Source organism: Bos javanicus, chromosome 13 (genome assembly GCF_032452875.1).
Source record: "Bos javanicus breed banteng chromosome 13, ARS-OSU_banteng_1.0, whole genome shotgun sequence".
NCBI classification, from domain to species: domain Eukaryota; kingdom Metazoa; phylum Chordata; class Mammalia; order Artiodactyla; family Bovidae; genus Bos; species Bos javanicus.
In genome coordinates this window covers 43795275-43817659 of record NC_083880.1, presented here as the reverse complement: position 1 = coordinate 43817659, position 22385 = coordinate 43795275, and the positions used below count along the sequence as shown (strand labels likewise).

The 22385-nt window shown below is 40.1% G+C and overlaps 2 protein-coding genes across 3 annotated transcripts in view; both read right to left on the bottom strand.

Moving 5' to 3' along the window:
* Nucleotides 1–22385, bottom strand: part of LOC133259260 (dihydrodiol dehydrogenase 3-like) — a 168399-nt gene that overhangs the window by 78969 nt on the left and 67045 nt on the right. The window lies entirely within an intron of this gene.
* Nucleotides 396–7021, bottom strand: LOC133258875 (prostaglandin F synthase 1-like). The gene is made up of 3 exons (XM_061435562.1): nucleotides 6727–7021; nucleotides 1421–1588; nucleotides 396–590 (listed from the first exon to the last, which is right to left on the bottom strand). Exons 1-3 carry the CDS (start codon nucleotides 6808–6810, stop codon nucleotides 396–398), a joined length of 447 nt encoding a protein of 148 aa, XP_061291546.1. The 5' UTR covers nucleotides 6811–7021.

The window sequence follows — 22385 nt, the reverse complement described above, 5'->3', positions numbered from 1 at the left end:
AAGTTATGCCTTACTTCTGGCATTAAAATTGCAAACTTGACCTGGGCTAAATATCAGACTTCCTTTTCCCTTTGAGCATCAGGTGCCCTAGGGCAGGCATATGAACCAGCAAGGCTCTCCTTAGGTTGATATGGAATGTGGAAGATCTAGACATGCTCTCAAATGTTCATGACCATGAGCCTGGAGGCCCCAAAGGCCATATTTGCCACCGATCAAAAATGTTCAGTGAAAATAAAACAAACCAAGAGTAATGCCATGATAATGCCATGATAAGAGATAGAAAAATGGACCCATTTCTAAGAATACTGCAACTCAACTTTCCTCAGTGTAGAGTACACCCTACACTGTACTATGAAAAATACTTAAGTACTATGAAAAAAGTACTATGAAAAATCTTAAGCCAACCATCCATGGAAGCTGATAGACATTGTGACACATGAAATAAGATAGAGGTGATCACACAAATTGCCAACCTTCAGAGGCACTGGAGTATGAATAAGATAGAGATCAACATAGTCCAGTTGAAGGCTTTTCAATGACTTTTCCAAGGCTGATTGGACCAACTCTGGTTGAAGGGATGTGGACCAAAGCTGCAGAGGTTAAATAATAGAAGTTATATTAAATGAAGGCAGTAGGTCATTTTGTTTGTCTTGTTTCATTTAATGATTAAACATTTTTATTGCTTAGAAATGGATGACTACTGGGAAAAATGCTCCTTTTTTTCTTGAGTTCCATTTTTTATCTAACCCACCCATGCAAACTTTATTTGACTGAATTTATCATCAGTACATCATTCATAATAGAATAAAATTAATCAAGATAAATAACATTATAACATAATTACCATGCCTATCATCTGAATTGTGTTTAATACAGCGTAAAAGCACAAACTTAGTCTAATTCAATCAGTCCTCTCAGAATTAATTAGCATTTTGTTTACATAACTGTAGAAAAAAAAGTATTTTGAACATATTAACATGAGCAGAACATAATTCAAGACACTTTGGCTAGATCTTGTGGAATATACAAAATCCCTCTCCTAATGTTCTCTCTTATTCTTAGAGTTGAGAACTGAAATTCAGAATGTGAAGAAATTTGAGAAACTCACCCAGATGATAAGGAAAGCTATAATCTATTCACACTTCTGTATGAATCCTTAGACCATACTAAATCACACTCCTCTGGTCTAGGCTCAGAGAAGGAAAGTGACTTTAAAATTTGAACAGAGCAGCGAAGAAAAAGTTGGTATCACTTTCTATTTTTGGGCAAGGGAGGAGGAAACTACATTTAACATATAAATATGTGTGGAAAGAAAGCTGTATCAGTAAACAACATTCACCTAATTACTGATCCTATTACATAATTATCACCTGCATACAACTAGTTGTGCACACGTGCACACACACAACACACAAATCACCTTTGAAGTGTAGAATATGTCTTCTCTCTTCACAGTGCCATCGGCAATCTTGCTTCGAATGGCTTGGCCAACCTGCTCTTCATTTCTGTACGCATGAGCACTGTCAATGTGGCGGAACCCAACCTCTATAGCGAATTTGGTGACCTCCAGAGCTTCACTCTTAGGAACCTACATAAGCAACAAAGGTAGAATTGAACATCCCCACGATTAAGAAATTGCTGAGCCACAAGCTTTGATCTTTCCAATAATCAACTTTTCTTTGTGCTTTTGGTTCATTCTGCATGTGTGGTGATGAACCCATGACAGTTTTCCTGAACTTTCCTGGTCGGTGATTAAATGGATGACCAGGAACCCTTCAATCCCAGGTGATCAGTGGTTGATCACAGGTATCAAACGACCCCAAGAAAAACTCCAGATTCAGTGATTTTCTGGAAAAAATTGTAATACTTAGCATAAAGTGGTATTCATGGATACAATTCACACTGTGAGATGCTTGAAGCAAAATCCACAAAGGTATAAAGTACCTGGTAAAAGCATCAAGAAAGGAGTACGTCGAGGCTGTATATTGTCACCCTGCTTATGTAACATATGCAAAGTACATCATGCAAAATGCTGGCCTGCATGAAGCACAAGCTGGAATCAAGATTGCCAGGAGAAATATCAATAAACTCAGATATGCAGATGACACCACTCTTAAGGTAGAAAGTGAAGAGGAACTAAAGAACCTCTTGATGAAAGTGAAAGAGAAGAGTGAAGAAGCTGGCTTAAAATTCAACATTCAAAAAGTCAAGATCATGGCATCTGATCCCAACACTGCATGGCAAATAGATGGAGAAACAATGGAAACAGTCAGAGACTTTATTTTCTCGGGCTCCAAAATCACTGCAGATGGTGACTGCAGCCATGAAATTTAAAAAAAGCTTGCTTCTTGGAAGAAAAGCTATGACCAATGTACATAACATATTAAAAATCAGAGACATTACTTTGCCAGCAAAGGTCTGTCTAATCAAAGCTCTGGTTTTTCCAGTAGTCATGTATGGATGTGAGAGTTGGACTGTAAATAAAGCTGAGTGCAGAAGAATTGATGCTTTTGAACTATGGTGTTGGAGAAGACTCTTGAGTCCCTTGGACTGCAAGGAGATCAAACCAGTCCATCCTAAAGAAAATCAGTCCTGAATATTCATTGGAAGGACTGATGTTGCAGCTGAAACTCCAATACTTTGGCCACCTGATGTGAAGAATAGACTCATTGGAAAAGACCCTGATGCTGGGAAAGATTGAAGGTAGGAGGAGAAGGGGACAACAGAGGATGAGAAAGTTGGATGGCATCACTGACTTGATGGACATGAGTTTGAGTAAGCTCCAGGAGTTGGTGATGGACAGGGAAGCCAGGCGTGCTGCAGTCCATGGGTTCCAAAGAGTTGGACACGACTGAGCAACTGAACTGAGCTGAAAAGCATCAAGAAACCAGGTGAAATCTTCTGGGACCTCTGTCTACCAGTGAAGCCATATAGAATACACCAAATAAAATCTGCATGTATTCAAGTTTTACAAACCAATATTCTCATATAATTATCCATTGTTAATGATTAACACAATCAAACTAATAACAGCTCTGTCACCTCATATGGATAACTTTTGGCTGTGGGGAGAATACTTAATATCTAGTTTCTTAGCAAATCTCATGAATACAATCCATTTTTTAAACTATAGTTACCACGCTCTACATTACATCTCAGAACTTATCTTATAACTGAAGGTCTGTATCCTTGACCATTATCTTGCCATTTTCCCCAGCATGTACTCAGTTTCTGGTCACCATTCCTCTACTCTCTGCTTCTGAGTTTCACTTTTTTAGATTCCACCAACAAAGAGATTAGGCAGTATTTGTCTTCCTACTTCTGGCTTATTTCACTTAGTTTAATATTCTCCAGGTTCCTCCATGTTGTTGCAAGTGGCAAAAGGATAACTTCTTTTATAAAGGCTGAATAATATTCCATTTGTTTTTATGTGACTTAGAATCTTTCCTTTTTCAAGGAGGTAGATCCTTGGTCTAATTGCCCTCTTTTGGCTCTAGTCCCTGTTTAACTTAAATGCAGGGGCATTCAGGGATGTACTGAGTAATGAACCAGTGAGCTTCAAAAATAGCCTAAACCCTTCCCTCCCCTCAGTCCACTTTGCTCTACAAAGTAAACAAGCACTTTGCTAATAGTTTCCTTTGTTGTGCAGAAGCTTTTAAGTTTAATTAGGTCCCATTTGTTTATTTTTGCTTTTATTTCCAATATTCTGGGAGGTGGGTCATAGAGGATCCTGCTGTGATGTATGTCGGAGAGTGTTTTGCCTATGTTCTCCTCTAGGAGTTTTATAGTTTCTGGTCTTACATTGAGATCATTAATCCATTTTGAGTTTATTTTTGTGTATGGTGTTAGAAAGTGTTCTAGATTCATTCTTTTACAAGTGGTTGACCAGTTTTCCCAGCACCACTTATTAAAGAGATTGTCTTTAATCCATTGTATATTCTTGCCTCCTTTGTCAAAGATAAGGTGTCCATATGTGCATGGATTTATCTCTGGGCTTTCTATTTTGTTCCATTGATCAATATTTCTGTCTTTGTGCCAGTACCATACTGTCTTGATAACTGTGGCTTTGTAGTAGAGCCTGAAGTCAGGTAGGTTGATTCCTCCAGTTCCATTCTTCTTTCTCAAGATCGCTTTGGCTATTCAAGGTTTTTTGTATTTCCATACAAATTGTGAAATTATTTGTCCTAGCTCTGTGAAGAATACCTTTGGTAGCTTGATAGGGATTGCATTGAATCTATAAATTGCTTTGGGTAGTATACTCATTTTCACTATATTGATTCTTCAAATCCATGAACATGGTATGAAGCAACTGACAAACAACTAATCTCAAAAATATACAAGTAACTCCTACAGCTCAACTCCAGAAAAATAAATGACCCAATCAAAAAATGGGCCAAAGAACTACATAGACATTTCTCCAAAGAAGACATACAGATGGCTAACAAACACATGAAAAGATGCTCAACATCACTCATTATCAGAGAAATGCAAATCAAAACCACTATGAGGTATCATTTCACGCCAGTCAGAATGGCTGCAATCCAAAAGTCTACAAGCAATAAATGCTGGAGAGGGTGTGGAGAAAAGGGAACTCTCTTACATTGTTGGTGGGAATGCAAACTAGTACAGCCACTATGGAGAACAGTGTGGAGATTCCTTTAAAAACTGGAAATAGAACTGCCTTATGATCCAGCAATCCCACTGCTGGGCATACACACTGAGGAAACCAGAAGGGAAAGAGACACATGTACCCCAATGTTCATCGCAGCACTGTTTATAATAGCCAGGACATGGAAGCAACCTAGATGTCCATCAGCAGATGAATGGATAAGAAAGCTGTGGTACATATACACAATGGAGTATTACTCAGCCATTAAAAAGAATACATTTGAATCAGTTCTAATGAGATGGATGAAACTGGAACCTATTATACAGAGTGAAGTAAGCCAGAAAGGAAAACACCAATACAGTACACTAACACATATATATGGAATATCAATAACCCTGTGTACGAACCGAGACAGACAGAGTCCAGGTTTGATGCACGATGCTGGATGCTTGGGGCTGGTGCACTGGGATGACCCAGAGGGAGGGTATGGGGAGGGAGGAGGGAGGAGGGTTCAGGATGGGGAACACAGGTATACCTGTGGCAGATTCATTTCGATATTTGGCCAAACTAATACAATATTGTAAAGTTTAAAAAAAAAAAAGATACTGTGTAGAGACAAATCAATAAAGTTGCCACATAAGCCAAAAAAAAAAAAAAAAACAAGCACTGTCTTCTATCTCCAAAGTATTTCTGAATATTTCCTTCTGTTTTGTAGATGAAAAAAGTGGGACTCAAAGTTTAAAGACCAGTTCCTCATCACAACCACATACTCTTTTTTTTAATTTAAATTTATTTATTTTAATTGGAGGCTAATTACAATATTGTATTGGTTTTGCCATACATCAACATGAATCTGCCACAGGTGTACATGTGTTCCCCATCCTGAACCCCCCTCCCACCTCCCTCCTCGTACCATCCCTCTGGGTCATCCCAGTGCACCAGCCCCAAGCATCCTGTATCCTGCATCGAACCTGGACTGGCAATTTGTTTCTTATATGATATTATACATGTTTCAATGCCATTCTCCCAAATCATCCCACCCTCGCCCTCTCCCACAGAGTCCAAAAGACTGTTCTATACATCTGTGTCTCTTTTGCTGTCTTGCATACAGGGTTATCATTACCAACTTTCTAAATTCCATATATGTGTGTTAGTATACTGTATTGGTATTTTTCTTTCTGGCTTACTTCACTCTGTATAATAGGCTCCAGTGTCATCCATCTCATTAGAACAGATTCGAATGTATTCTTTTTAATGGCTGAGTAATACTCCATTGTGTATATGTACCACAGCTTTCTTATCCATTCATCTGCTGATAGACATCTAGGTTGCTTCCACGTCCTGGCTATTATAAACAGTGCTGCGATAAACATTGAGGTACCACATACCACATACTCTTAAGGAAAAGATGGGCAGCCAATTTTCTGGCTTCCAGTCTAGAGTCTTGTCCACTAGGCTCTCTTATGCACAAGGGCTGAAGAGTATAGTAAAAATAAAATACAAACCCTACAATTGAAATCTTTCCTGAAAGAGTGTAGCTTATCCCCTCTAATGAAGCTATACTTTCCATTAGAATAAGCTTCCAAGCAGAAACAGAAGTACAGGTCAAAACACAACTGGAGTGTTTCTTGCCTGGCACCGAGCAGGTATTTCACAATAGAAAAGCAATTCTCTCCCATTAGTTTTCAGTCACCTCATCTTCAGGATCTTCTACCTCAAATACTTCTCTGGGTCATGTGTTTTTGGAAGAAGGAAAGGGTTCTGGAATTAATGAAACATACAGAGAAACCCCACCATTACAATGCTCCTCAAAGCAAAGCAGCTGACAGGCAGCGTTCTTGAAAGCCGAGTCTCACCTCTTCCGCCAAGCTGGGAAAGAGATGGAAACTTCAGGGGAACCCAGAGTAATCTGAAGGTGAGCACAGCCTCAGACCCTGATGCAGGGTAGAGACTGGATGCTCTCTCCTCTTTCACAGGGCACGGTTCTAGCCTGGTTAGTGGAACCACGTGATCCTCCCAGAGTCACACAGGAGCTCAGTGCTTGACAACCAAAGTCCCCTTCCTCTCATGTTACATCCACTACTATTTATATCTCAACCCCAAACCACTACTCTTACCTCCTCAGGTGTATAGGTTCCAAATCCCAGGATAGGAATGAAGTGGCCATCATTAAGCTTCACCCTCTGGCATTGGGTTTCCATTGCCTGTTGCTCCTCTGGGTAAGCAGACTGATTTTTTTTCTTCTGCCTTCACAGGTTATATGTAATAGGAAGGTAACGCCACAGCTGCACTGTCCAATGTTAGCAGATACTTTGTAGGAGGAGCATGAGTAAATCAGTTCCCATGGAGTAAGAAGAGAATTAAAGCCAGTTAACTTGCTTGTTTTTTTTAATCAGTATAATCTTAGGATACATTTTGATGAGGTTGGCTGAACAAGTATAAACTGTATGTTAGACTAGAAACTTCCACATAGCAATCTTTTTTCATTTTTCTAAGTAGGAAGCTGAATCTTACAGTACAAATACACACATACAGAGAATCACACAATTTAAAGGAGTGATCAATAAGCATTTTAAAAAATCTTCAGTTCAGTTCAGTTGAGTCGCTCAGTCGTGTCCGACTCTTTGCGACCCCATGAATCTCAGCATGCCAGGCCTCCCTGTCCATCACCAACTCCCAGAGTTCACTCAAACTCATATCCCTTCATAAAGAATGAAAACTTCTTTTTTTTAATTAATTAATTAATTTTTTTACTTTACAATATTGTATTGGTTTTGCCATACACAACATGCATCTGCCATGGGTGTACATGTGTTCCCCATCCTGAACCCCCTCCCACCTCCTTCCCCATACCATCCCTCTGGGTCGTCCCAGTGCACCAGCCCCAAGCATCCTGTATCCTGCATCGAACCTGGACTGGCAATTTGTTTCTTATATGATATTATACATGTTTTAATGCCATTCTCCCAAATCATCCCCCCTCCCCTCTCCCACAGAGTCCAAAAGACTGTTCTATACATCTGTGTCTTTTTTGCTGTCTCTCATACAGGGTTGTCATTACCATCTTTCTAAATTCCATATATATGCATTAGTATACTGCATTGGTGTTTTTCTTTCTGGCTTACTTCACTCTGTATAATAGGCTCCAGTTTCATCCATCTCATTAGAACTGATTCAAATGTATTCTTTTTAATGGCTGAGTAATGAAAATAAATTTGCCTTTTATTTTTACCACCAGCAAAATTAATTTACTTTACAGACCTGACGGTGGTGAAATCCTGAAAAGGACACCAAAACCACACATTCTGGCCAGTTTTTGGATACCATGTGCAGTGTGCAAACTGACTCTTAGAGGGTTTATACCTTGAACTTAGTTATATAACTTTTAGAAAGCTATCATAATATAAATTATACATATTTTACATACTTTGCTATTTTGCTCAGCCTTACCCGTGAAAGAAAAACTTGTAAGCAAGTTAAATTGTAACAACTTTGGGATAAGTACCGGAAAATGTGAGGCACTGATATCGTGAAATGTTGTGAAACTAAACAAAATTTAACAGAGTGATGTGAGCAAAATGGTGGGCTAGGATGTATTGAATTCTCCCTTAGAAACATGAGAAAACAATCAGAACCCAGATGAAAAATGTCATATGAGCTCTAGAAAACAGTCAAACAAAATCTATGGTGACAAAGTGAACACACAGTTATGAAAAATCCAGAACAGGATGGAAGGACATTTTGTGGGGTTTTTACTCATCTGTACCATCCTCCTGCCTGGGGCAGTGCAGTCTTGATCTGTAAAGAGCAGTGACTCAGCTCCCTCAAACTAGAGTGATCACAGAAAACCTTAATGCAATGTTCCAACCTACTTGGGGACAGCCTGAAGATGAATGTGTGCTTTACCTAAACAAGCTTAAACTGAAGAGCAGCTGGAGTGTCTCATTACAGCTACAGGGGGACTATACATATGTGGGACCAGGGACAAAGGATTAAGGGTGGCGACATAGACTAGACCATGTAAAACCCTGAGTAGAACTGGCATGTGGATTTGGGGGACATAGGGCATTCAAAAACAGACATATATTCATGGGAATAAAACAGCCACCCATGGGTCAGGCAAGATGTTGACTCAGAAATAAACTGAGCAGCCCTTAGCTTTCCTTTGGACTGATCCCAGGACAAGGAGCATGCCAAGTTAACTAGTGAAGGCCAGTCATGACGTGGAGGAAATCAACCAAGAGTGAGTAGTTGCCTGTTGTTTCAAGTACCCAATGATGAATGCATACACACCCAGGAACACATACACACACACAGGAATGCACACACCACACAGCAGAAAGAAAAGAAGGAAGGAAGGAGAAAGAAAGAAAAAAAGAAAAAAGAAACCATGGTCGAGGAAAGGAAGAAAATAAATCGGCACCGACTCTTCCTGAACAGTCACGGGAGCCACACTTAGTGAACAGTGAGTGTCACACACTGTCCTGGGGAGGAGCTCCAGGTGGACAAGAGGATGCTGAGCTCAGCTCCCCCAGAAACACATCAGGGTCCCATCTCCTGAAAACACACGACTCTAGCAGGAAGCCTTGTCCACACCAAGGCTGTAAAGAACTGTCCACACAGAGCTGGGTGGGAAGGGAAGAGAAGCTGGCAGATCAGGACTGAGTCCCCGGGAGGGGCCCAGATGAGGAGTGGGGACAGGGGCTCAGAGGTCTTCCCTGGAGAGACCCGTGCACATCATCCACTTGGCACTGCAGTCCTGGGACAACCCCATGAGGTCACGGCCCCATAGCTGCTGTGAACCCAGGGGGACCCACAGGAGATCTGCAAGAACCTCAACTCCAAACCCTAGATGGCCGAAGATTAGTTCAAGGATTATTTCGAGACATAAATCCAAACACTATAGAAAACATTCTGAGTTTAGGAGAGAAGAGGTGGTATTCAAGATAAACTCAAGTAAAGTGATATAAAAAATCCCAATGTTGTATCAATAGGGAGACATAACCAAGAATAATATTATGGAAATAGTAAACAAAAATGACTAAGGGATACCATGCAATATCTGTCAGTTGAGCAAAGACAATGTGTGGTAAAGTGTCGACAGAAAATGTTATTCTATTCAGCTTTATCACAAATATGATTTGAAAGATTATTTTTTTCCATCCTGTGGTTTGTCTTTCCCCCCTCTGGTAATTTGTTTCAGTGAGAAATAGTTTTGAATTTGGATAAAGACTAATGATAATTTTTTTCTTTTATTGCCTGTACTTTTGGTGTTAAATCCCCCAAATTGTGACCATATCCAACAGTGAGAAACTTTTTCCAGAGGTTTTCTTCTGCAAGTTTCATATTTATATTTTGTGTGTTTAGATCTCAGAAGCATTTGGAGTTGTTTTTTTCTATAAGGTCAACTCCCAACTTCTTTTTGCATGTGGATATCTAGCTATTCCACCACTGATAGTTGAAAACACTGTCCTTTATAACTGTATCTATCTATTTAAAACAGATGTCATTTAAGTTCATGCATACCCTGAAAGATCTGGGTTTCCCTTGTAGCTCAGTTGATAAAGAATCTGCCTGCAGTGCAGGAGATCCGGGTTTGATCCCTGGGTCAGGAAGATCCCCTGGAGAAGGAAATGGCAACCCACTCCAGTATCCTTGTCTGGAAAATCTCATGGACCTAGAAGCCTGGTGGGCTGCAGTCCATGGGGTCGCAGAGTCGGCCACGACTGAGTGACTAACACACACGCACCAAAAGATCTACATCACTTCCAAGTGTTTTGTGTTTTGGATGTCATGTTTTATATCTTCAAGTCTATCCCTTAACTGTTAACTATAGTCTTCTATCCTTTTTATTAGTTTATTTAAGTGGTGCATGCACTTCTTTTGCCATATATTTGCTTTTGCTATGGGTTTTTTTTTCCCCTTTCTGTATTTCCTTATTTCTATAAGGAAATAGCCTTTTATTTTCAAAGAAAAAAACAGGCTTCCGTGGTGGCTCAGATGGTAAAGAATCTGCCTGCAATGAAGGAGGCCTAGGTTTGATACCTGAGTTGGGAAAATCCCCTGGAAAAGCGAATGGCAACCCACTCCAGTATTCTTGACTGGGAAATCCCATGGACAGAGGAGCCTGGTGGGCTACAGTCCATGGGGTGGGTTGCAAAGAATCAGACATGACTGAGAGACTGACATCATTTACTGTAGGGTCAGTTTAGTGAGGATCTCAGCTGTGCTTCTCTAGGAAACTCTTTATCTCTTCTTCAGTTCTGCATGACAATATTACTGGGTAGAAGGTCCTTGGTTGTAGATATTTTTATCCTTTCAGTATTTTAAATATATTATGTAACTCCATTCTGGCCTATAATATTTCAGCTGCAAATCAATTGAGAGCCTTGTGGGGATTCTCTTATATGAGACTGTTTTTCTCTTGCTCCCTTTGAAATTTTCTCTTTAATATTTGACAGTTTTAAGTCTTGGGTCTCCTTGGTTTAATTTGTTTGGGACTCTCTGTACTTCTGGCACCTGGATGTATTCTCCTTTCTTTAGGTTTGGGAAATTCTCTGTCATAATTTCATCAAATGCATTTTTCTGTGCCTTTCTCTCACTCTTCTCCTAGGACTACTATTCTGTGAATGTTACTACATTTGATGTTGTCCCAGGAGACCCTGCTTGTGAAAAATTGATTTTTCTTTTTACTGTTCTGATTGAGTGATTTCCATTATTGTGTCTTCTAGGTTGCTTATGCATTATTCTGTATTGGCTAACCTGTTGTTAACTCCTTCTAATGTACTTTTAATTTCATTTATTGTGTTATTCAGCTCTCATTGAGTCTTTTTTATATTTTATAGCTCTTTGTTGAAGTTCTCACTGTATTTCTCTATTCTTTTCAAAATATATTATTATAACTTAACAATGTTATATATAATTCCTATGGTAACAACAAAGAAAATAAAATAGAGTATATGGAACATAAATATAAAAGAGATGAGAACCAAAGATGTCACTATGAAAAATCATCTGAACATTAAGGAAAGTGGTAATGGAGGAAATAAGGAACTAAGTCACACCAAAAATATGAAAAGACAAAAGTATTTTCCTATCAGTTATTACTTTTAATGTAAATAAAATAAACTCCACGTTCAAATAGTATATATTGTCAGAGTAGATTTTTTAAAAATATATCAAATTTCTGTCATTATAAGCGATTCACTGTAAATCTAAGGACACAAATCTTTGAAAGGAAAAAGTGACAAAAGACATTCTATGTAAACAGTAACTGAAAGAGAGCTAGTGTGACCACACTCAATTTAGTTCAGTTGCTCAGTCATGTCTGACTCTTTGCAACCCCATGAACTGCAGCACGCCAGGCTTCCCTGTCCACCACCAACTCCCAGAGCTTTCTCAAACTCAAGTCCATTGAGTCGATGATGCCATCCAATGATGCTTTCTTCTTCTGTAGTCCCCTTCTCCTCCTGCCTTCAATCTTTCCCAGCATCAGGGTCTTTTCCAAAGAGTCAGTTCTTTGAATCAGGTGGCCCAAGGATTGGAGCTTCAGCTTCAGCATCAGTCCTTCCAATGAATATTCAGGACTGTTTAGGATGGCCTGGTTGGATCTCCTTGCAGTCCAAGGGACTCTCAAGAGTCTTCTCCAACATCACAGCTTAAAAGCATCAATTCTTTGGCCCTCACCTTTCTTTATATTACAACTCTCACATCTATACATGATTACTGGAAAAATCAGAGCTTTAATTAGACGGACCTTTGTTGGCAAAGTAATGTTTCTGCTTTTTAATATGCTACTTAGGTTGGCCATAGCTTTTCTTCCAAGGAACAAGTGTCTTAATTTCATGGCTGCAGTCACCATCTGCAGTGATTTGCGAGCCCGAGAAAATAAAGTCTCTCACTGTTTCCATTCTCTCCCCATCTATTTGCCATGAAGTGATGGGACCGGATGCCATCATCTTAGCTTTTTGAATGTTGAGTTTTAAGCCAGCTTTTTCACTCTCCTCTTTTACTTTCATCAAGAGGCTCTTTAGGTCTTCTTCACTTTCTGCCATAAGGGTGGTGTCATCTGTGTATCTGAGATTATTGATATTTCTCCTAGCAGTCTTGTTTCCAGCTTGTGTTTCATCCAGCCTGGCATTTTGCATGATATACTCTGCATATAAGTCAAATAAGCAAGGTGACAATATACAGCGTTGACATATTCCTTTCCCAATTTGGAACTAGTCCATTGTTCCATGTCTGGTTTTAACTGTTGTTTCTTGACCTGTATACAGATTCTTCAGGTGGCAGGTAAGGTGGTCTTGTATACCTATCTCTTGAAGAATTTTCCACAGTTTGTTGTTATCTTCATGGTCAAAGGCTTTGGTGTTATCAATAAAGCAGAAGTAGATGTTTTTCTGGAATTCTCCTGCTTTTTTGATGAGCAAATTGGATGTTGGCAATTTGATCTCTGGTTCCTCTGCCTTTTCTAAATCCAGCTTGAAGATCTGGAAGTTCACGTTTCACATACTGTTCAAGCTTGGTTTGGAGAATTTTGAATGTTACTTTGCTAGCATGTGAGATGAGTGCACTTGTGTGGTAGTTTGAACATTCTTTGGCATTGCCCTTCTTTGGGATTGGAATGAAAACTGACCTTTTCCAGTCCTGTGGCCACTGCTGAGTTTTCCAAATTTGCTGGCGTATTGAGTGAAGCACTTTAACAACATTATCTTTTAGGATTTGAAATAGCTCAAGTGGAATTCCATCACCTCCACTAGCTTTGTTCACACTGATGCTTCCTAAAAGGCCTACTTGACTTCACATTCCAGGTTGTCTGGTTCTAGGTGAGGGATCATACCATTATGGTTATCTGGACCATGAAGATCTTTCTTTGTATAATTATTCTGTATATAACAGACAAAATTTAAAGGTTTTAAAATAAAATTTGTGACAAGACAAAGAAAGTGAAGTGAAGTCACTCAGTCGTATCTGACTCTTTGTGACCCCATGGACTGTAGCCTACCAGGCTTCTCCATCCATGGAATTCTCCACGCAAGAATACTGGAGTGGGTTACCATTTCCTTCTCCAGGGGATATTCCCCACCCAGGGATCAAACCCAGGTCTCCTGCATTGGAGGCAGACACTTTAACCTCTGAGCCACCAGGGAAGACAAGACAAAGAAGGATATTCTATACTGATAAATGGTCAATCCAAAAGAATATAGAGAAATTACAAACATAGATGGGCCAAACATCAGAGTTCCAAAATATATGAAGCCAAGATAGATAGAATTGAAGGGAAAAATAGGCAGCACTATAGCACTAGTTGGAGACATCAATATCTACTTTCAATAATCGATAAAACAACTAGACAGAAGACCAATGAGGAAATAGAAAGAGATGCTGTGAACAACTGTATGCCAACACACTGAATAATGTAGTTGAAATGGAAATTTTCTAGAGACACACAGTCTATGAAGACAAAATCCTGAAGGAACAGAAAGCCTGAGTAGACTTATTCCTACCAAGCAGATTGAATCAATAATTAGGAGACTCTCAAGAAAGAGAAGCCCAGGGCCAGATGACCATACTAGTAAATTCTGCTGAGCATTTATAGCAGAATTAACAGCAATCATTCTTAAATTCTCCAAAAAATATTGAAGAGGAAGGAATACTTTCCAACACATTCTATCAGGCCAGCATTAGCCAGAGACCAATCCCAGACAAAGATACTACAGAAAAATCATCTACAGACAGATGTTTCACATGATGATCGCTACAAAAATTCTCAATAAAATACTCGAAAATTGAATTCAGGAGCATACTAAAAATTATACACCATGACCAAATGAGACTCTTCCCTGGGCAGCAACTGTGTACATATTTATTTTAGTAAAGGCAATACACCATATTAACAAAAAGAAGGGGGAAAATCACATGATAATAACAAGTGATGTGGAAAAAAGACTGTGACACAACTCAATATCCTTTTATGATAAAAAAAATTCAATAAACCAGAAAGAGAAAGAAGCTTTCTCAACATAATGAAGCCTATACATGAAAAACCACAACATCAGACTCAGTGATAAAAGACTGAAAGCATTTTTGGTTAAGATCAATAATATAAAATTTTACCAATTTTCATCACTCATGGTAAACAAACAATCATCAGTTTCAGCTACAGTAATAAAAAAAATAATATGCATTTAAAAGTAGTAAAATTATCTCTGTTCTGAGATGACATGATCATGTATGTAATAACCATAAAGATAAAACAAAAAACTGTTACAGCTAATAAATAATTTTAGCAGAGGTGTAGGATGCAATTTCAAAACAGAAAAGTCAGTTACATTTCTATACACTAATAATGAACAATCTGAAAAGAAAAACTTTAAAGCAATTCCACTGGGAAAAAAACATGAAAAAATAATGCATTTGGAAATAACCAAAAAGGCAAAAAAAAAAAAAAGAATGATTAGTAATATAAAATTTGTTTGAAGGAAGTAAAGACAAAAATACATGGAACGCAACCATGTTTCATGAATGAAAGACTTAATATTAAGATGAAAAAACTAATCAAAGTGATCTACACCTTCAGTTGAACTTTATATATGCCAACATTATTTGGAGGAAGGGGAAGTAGAAAAACTAACCCTAAAATGCATCTGGAATTACAAAGGACCCTGAATGGACAAAACAATTTGAAAACGAAGAAATAAATCTTGGAAAGTAGAAAGTAAAGAAAAAACAGAGAACAGAATTTGGTTTCTCACAATTTGAGCTTTCATAATTAACTACAAAGCTACTATAATCAAAACTGTGGGTAATGGCATAAAGACAGATATAAAGACTAATGAAATAGAACTCATACAGAAATAAACACAAACATAATATATGATAATCGACAAGGTTGCAAAGACCGTTTACAAGGGAAATTCAGTCTTTTTAACAAACAATGCTGAATAAACTTCACATCTATATTCAAAATAAAGAAGTTACCCATTAACTTATATCACACACAAAACCACACACACACACACACACCAAAATGCATCAAAGACCTAAGCATACAAGACACAAATATGAAACTCCTGGGAGAAAAACTAGAGGGAAGGCTTCAGGATATTAGATTTGATGTTTCATAATAAGCACAGGCAAGAGTAGATAAATAAATTTTGTCAAAATTCAGAATGTTTTTGTATCAAAGAAATTATCAAGAGACTAAAAAGACAATCCACAGAAAGGGGAAAAAAACTTTGCAAATTGCATTTCCAATAAAATTGAATAGCATGGAACTTCCTGGAAACACCCTAAAAATCTTATTTTCAAATTGCTTGATTCACCAAGGTCTCTTGGTGATCTTTACTTTTTATTCCTTAATATGTCCATAATTAAACTTTTGATTATCCCTTCCTAGTGATGCAAAATGTAAAGTGTTTTTATTTCCTCACTCTTTCTGAGTTTGTCTTGGCTACTGCCATTTCTCTTCCCTACTGAATTCAAATCATTTTCTAAGAGCATTTGGATTTACACCTTGAACTAGTCCTCCTGCTGCTGCTGCTGCTGCGTCGCTTCAGTCGTGTCAGACTTTGCGACCCCATAGACGACAGCCCACCAGGCTTTGCTGTCCCTGGGATTCTCCAGGTAAGCACACTGGAGTGGGTTGCCATTTCCTTCTCCAATGCATGAAAGTGAAAAGTGAAAGTGAAGTCGCTCAGTCGTGTCCGACTCTTAGCGACCCCATGGACTGCAGCCTACCAGGCTCCTCAGTCTATGGGATTTTCCAGGCAAGAGTACTGGAGTGGGGTGCCATTGCCTTCTCCTGAACTAGTCCTAGTGTTTCCCAACCAGCACACGAGGCTTCCCTAGTGGCTCAGACGGTAAAGCGTCTGCCTGCAATGTGGGAGTTCCGGGTTAGATCCCTGGGTGGGGAAGATCCTCTGGAGAAGGAAATGGCACCTCACTCCAGTACTGTTGCCTGGAAAATCCCATGGATGGAGGAGCCTGGTATGCTGCAGTCCATGGGGTGGCAAAGAGTCGAACACGACTGAGTGACTTCACTCACTCACTCAGACATGGATATGGTAGAAACTGTTGCAGTCTCTGGGTGAGCAGCCAACACACAGGAAAGGAAACACATTCTTTCACAAATATTGTACCAAGCACTCTCGTGTATTCTCTCCACACCCTCCAATACCAACTTCTGCTTCTCTTTGACTTCAGTTTTCTACACAATATATCCCAAACCATAGTAACTGTGGGGACAGGATGATGGTAAGCTCCAGATAACGGTGGCCCTGGTGCTTTGGTCATGTTCCCCGGTTCCTGCTTCTGTTCCCTCCCCTCCATGTCTCAGAACCACCACCTGTTCTTCTTCATCTTTGTATTCTTACACCTACTGGATCTCAGAGTTTGAGGGAACTTGAAGGCCAATAACAATCAGAGGACAAGTGTGATCAGATCACAATAGGAATAAAGTGCTATATCAATAAACATCATCTTTTTATAGAAGCAGTTGATAATAATGTATAAGAAATGCTCACATTCTCAAACAAGCATTCAAGGAGCTCTTTTTAGGTAACGTGCATTTCAATATCTGCTGGGTGTTCATCCAATCCATCTTCAATAAAAACACAGTCTTCATGTCCTGAAGCAAGTACATCTATTGTTCTTGATCCGGTAACTAGAAAAGTCTTCTCACTATAGTGTTCATGATTTGCACCCACAAATTCAGATGAGTGGGAAGGAAGCACAGTTTTTCATTTCAAACATGATCTTTCAAGGAAATGGTAGCTGAAGAACATACTCTATTCTAGATACAGAACCAAGACTTGGGAGTATCCCCATCATCAGGGACTAGCTCCACAGAGACACCCATTGTTTCAAGTCCCTTGTGCATTCAAGTCCAGCTGCCTGAATTGTGGTCAGCTCAGCTCCAGAGGAAAAAGAGGGTTACTGCTTTGAGGTCTCAGCATCCAATTGTTGATATAAAAGAGAAACAAGTGCAAAAGTTTTAACATAATGGCATATACAAGCATGTGAATGGAGGACAGCTTAGGACCATGCTGGGAGAAAAGACCTCCACATCAGAAGACCCTTTGCTTATTCTCCAGACCAAAAAGAGTCTCTCTTAGACAGTATCTGGAAGGTTTCATGTGAATTTTGGCATTCACAGTAGAAACAGATATCAAGGACTATTGTTCTAATATACAGAAATTCAAATAATTTATCTTATTATTTGTTCAAAAACTCTTTTTGAACAAGGAAGAACCCTGACTTTGTGGATACATGACATGTCTAATGTACACAACAGGCCTGGTGGATCAATGGAAGACAATTCATTCATTACTCACCATCCAGCAAACCCCAGATTTACTGTCACATGTATGTAACAATAAAAAGGTATGGCATTTTCTGTACCTCAGCATTTATTTGCCACAGAAACTGTATGTCCCGCAGAAAATAAGGTAAAAAAAAGAGTCTGTGATCTCCTGGTTTTCAGAAATTAATTAAAACAATAACTGCTGTCCCTTTCCAAAGCATGGAAAACTGCCCATGGCTGAGATCTGCGAAAGAGTAGAGGTAAAAATAAAAATGATCTTAATCACAGACATACTCAAGGCGAAATGCCATGCTGATGGAGCAATAGCATCAATTATACTCCTCAACATCCTGGTGCATATATGTTAACCAACGTTATATTCTCTTTCTGCATTGACCCCTTCAACACTCTGTACTGCTCTTCTCTGTCCTTTGCTATAGACTGTATTTTAGAGTTTATTTTGTCTGATATGAGTATTGCCATCCCCCACTGTCTCATCATTTTCATTTTCATGAAATGTCTTTTTCATCCCTTTGCTGACAGTCTCTGTGTCTAAAGACACAGCTCTGCAGTGAGTCTCTTGTAAGCAGCATATAGATGGATTTGTGTTTTATTATTATTAAATCAATCAGCCAATCCATCTTTTGACCAGATAGTTTATTCCGCTGGCTTTTAAAGTGATTATTGATAGGATTGTACTAATTGCCATTTTGTTACTTGTTTTCTGTTTTCTTTCCCCTAGTTTTGTGCTGTTCTTTTATTCTTCTTTGCCTGGCCTCTTGATGAAGGTAAAAGAGGAGAATGAAAAATATGGCTTAAAACTCAACATTCAAAAACAGTTTATGGCATCCGGTCCCATCAGTTCATGGCAAATAGATGGGGAAAAATGAAAATAATGACAAAAATCACTTGGATTTTTCTTGGGCTCCAAAATCACTGTGGACAATGACTCTAGCCACAAAATCAAAAGACGCTTGCTCCTTGGAAGAAAAGCTATAACAAAACTAGACAGTGGATTAAAAAGCAGAGACATCACTTTGTCAGCAAAGGTCCATCCGTATAGTCAAAGCTTTGGTTTTTCCAGTAGTCAAGTACAGATGTGAGAGTTGGACCACAAAGAAGGCTGAGCACTGAAGAATTGATGTTTTCCAACTGTGGTGCTGGAGAAGGCTCTTGAGAGTCCCTTGGACTGCAAGGAGATCAAACCAGTCAATCCTAAAGGAAATCAACCCTGAATATTCTTTGGAAGGACTGATGCTGAAGCTGAAGCTCCAATACTTTGACCACTTGACGTGAAGAGCCAACTCATTGGAAAAGACCCCGGTGCTGGGAAAGATTGAAGGCAGGAGGAGAAAGGACCGACAGAGGATGAGACAGTTGGGTGACATCACCGATTCAATGGACTTGAGTTTGAGCAAACTCCAGGAGAGGGTGAAGGTCAAGGAAGCCTGGCACGCTTCAGTCCATCATGTCACAGAGTCAGACATGACTGAGTAACTGAACAACAGCAACTTGTGGTTTAAAGATTTTCTTTAGTTGTATACTTGCGTTCCTTTCTCTCTCATTTTTGCGTATTGATTGTAGATTTTTGACTGGTGATTCCTGTGGGGTCCATATGTGTTAAATTCAAGCTGTATTTCCTCATTTTAATTTGATAACCATTTAAGTTCAAACACATTTTAAAGGATCTGCTTTTTTTACTCTCCTCTCACACATATTGTGTTCTTGATGTCATATTCTTCCTTTCCTATAAACTCTTACTTCTTGGTGGCATCTTTTTTTCCACTTAGAGAAGATCCTTTAACATTTTTTTTCTGACTATTTTATTATTGATGAATTCTTTTAGTTTTTGCTTGTCTGAGAAGTTTTTTTTAGGTCTCCTTCAATTCTGAATGATAATCTTGTAGGTTATCTTGCATTTTTTTCCTTTTGGTATTTCAGAAAGATCACGGCATAGTCTTCTGCCTACATAGTTTCTGCAGGAAAATCAACCAATAATCTGATGTGGTTTTCCTTGTCTGTGACATGTTGTTTTTCTCTTGCTGCCTTGAGAATTCTCTCTTTGTAACATTTGCCATTGTGACTGTGATACATCTTGGTGTGGGCAGCTTTGGTTTTATGTTGTTTGAGACTGTGCTTCCTGCACCTGGATAATTTTCCCTTCTTTGGGTTCTGGTTATTTGGGGTCAGAATTTCATCAAATGTCTTTTCTGCCCCTTTCTCTCTCTCTTCCTTCTGGGACTCCTAGAATATGGATGTTAGTATACCTGATGTTGTCCCAGTGGTCCTTTAAACTATTCTCAGTTTTTTAATTGGAGGATAATTGCTTTACAATGCTGTGTTAGTTTCTGCTGTACAACAAAATTAATCAGCCACACGTATACAGAGGTCCCCTCCCGTTGGAGCCTCCCTCCCATTATACTATTATCTTCTTTAAAATTTGCTTTTCTTTTTGCTGTTTTTATTGCATGATTTCAATAATGGTATCTTTTAGATTACTTCTGAATTCTGTATCACCTGCTGCTGCTGCTGCTAAGTCACTTCAGTCATGTCCGATTCTGTGTGACCCCATAGACGGCAGCCACCGGGCTCCCCCGTCCCTGGGATTCTCCAGGCAAGAACACTGGAGTGGGTTGCCATTTCCTTCTCCAATGCATGAAAGTGAAAAGTCAAAGTGAAGTCGCTCAGTCACGTCCAACTCTTCACAACCCCATGGACTGCAGCCCACCAGGCTCCTCCATCCATGGGATTTTCCAGGCAAAAGTACTGGAGTGGGGTGCCAGCGCCTTCTCCACTGTATCACCTAGCCTGCTGTTATTTCCTCCTAGTTTGTTTTTCTCTCTGAGTTATCATATTCTTCAGTTCTGACTGGTTATTGTTTTTAATATTTTCTAGTTATACTTCTTAATGGGAGAAGGCAATGGCACCCCACTCCAGTCCTCTTGCCTGGAAAATCCCGTAGACAGAGGAGCCTGGTAAGCTGCAGTCCATGGGGTCGCTAAGAGTTGGACACGACTGAGCGACTTCCCTTTGACTTTTCACTTTCATGCATTGGAGAAGGAAATGGCAACCCACTCCAGTGTTCTTGCCTGGAGAATCCCATGGACGGAGAAGCCTGGTAGGCTGCAGTCCATGCGGTCGCACAGAGTCGGACATGACTGAAGCGACTTAGCAGCAGCATACTTCTTAATACTCTCATTGTGTTCATCTATTCTTTTCCCTTGTGAAGTTAGAATTCTTATTACTAATTCTTTGAAATATGGTAAATTATTTTGGTGAGTTATCTGTCTTATTAGCTATTTTTGCAGGGCTTTTTTTTTTTTTTTTTTTCTTGTTCTTTAACTTGAAACAAATTTCTCTGTCTTCTCAATTTGCTTAACTTCCTCCAACTGTATGAAAGAAGTTACCTGTACCAGTCTTGCAGGGGTGTCCTTGTTTGGACATGTCCCTGTGCAGTCTGTGTGCTTAGAGGCTTTGGGACAGAGTTGGAGCAGAGTGGGCCAAGGTCATGGCTTCCCCAGGGTGTACTGGCAGCTGGCAGCATGGTGGGAAGTTGAGAGGGAGGCTAGATCCAGAGCCAAGTGTGAGCAGAGGCTTTTCTTGTGCTCTGTGGCTGTCCACACCCCACTGGACCAGGCGTGTCCCGAGGCACTTAAGCAGAAGCCCTGACTGTTGGTCTTAACTTGGTTCCACGTTGTAAGTATGCACCCCTCTCCCCAACTCTGGCACCTTTGTCCCAGAGGGTGGCAGAGCTGGAGGGAGGCGTGCTGGACCAGCCCCTGGTGTGGGCGGCCATGCCTGTGGTGCAGCTCTGGCACACCGTCAGAACCCCAGACCCTGTTCCTCCGGCCCCTCTTTGATGGCCGCCCTGCCCCGTCCAGACATCCTGCTGGTCTAAGCTGGCTCTGTACCCCCCACCCCACTTCCCACTCTGCCCAGCATGGGCAGCCCTCACCTCAGGGGGAGTGAACTGGATCCAGAGGCAATGAGGGGGCATCTGTGGGCCAGGGGGCACACGGGCTGCCCAGTAAACTGGCTGAGGCCTGGGCAGTGTTCGGCTGCCCCTCAGCCTGTTCCAGGAGCAGATCAGATCAGTCGCTCAGTCGTGTTTGACTCTTTGCGACCCCATGAATCGCAGCATGCCAGGCCTCCCTGTCCATCACCAACTCCCGGAGTTCACTCAGACTCACGTCCATCAAGTCAGTGATGCCATCCAGCCATCTCATCCTCTGTCGTCCCCTTCTCCTCCTGCCCCCAATCCCTCCCAGCATCAGAGTCTTTTCCAATGAGTCAACTCTCCGCATGAGGTGGCCAAAGTACTGGAGTTTCAGCTTTAGCATCATTCCTTCCAAAGAAATCCCAGGGCTGATCTCCTTCAGAATGGACTGGTTGGATCTCCTTGCAGTCCAAGGGACTCTCAAGAGTCTTATCCAACACCACAGTCCAAAAGCATCAATTCTTCAGCACTCAGCC

Coding starts and splice junctions, on each gene's coding strand:
- LOC133258875 (XM_061435562.1), bottom strand. CDS start 6,810: ATGGAAACCCAATGCCAGAGGGTGAAGCTTAATGATGGCCACTTCATT. Junction 1,589..6,726: donor GAACCTATACACCTGAGGAG/GTAAGAGTAGTG, acceptor TTGCTTATGTAG/GTTCCTAAGAGTGAAGCTCT. Junction 591..1,420: donor ACATATTCTACACTTCAAAG/GTGATTTGTGTG, acceptor TAACCTCTGCAG/CTTTGGTCCACATCCCTTCA.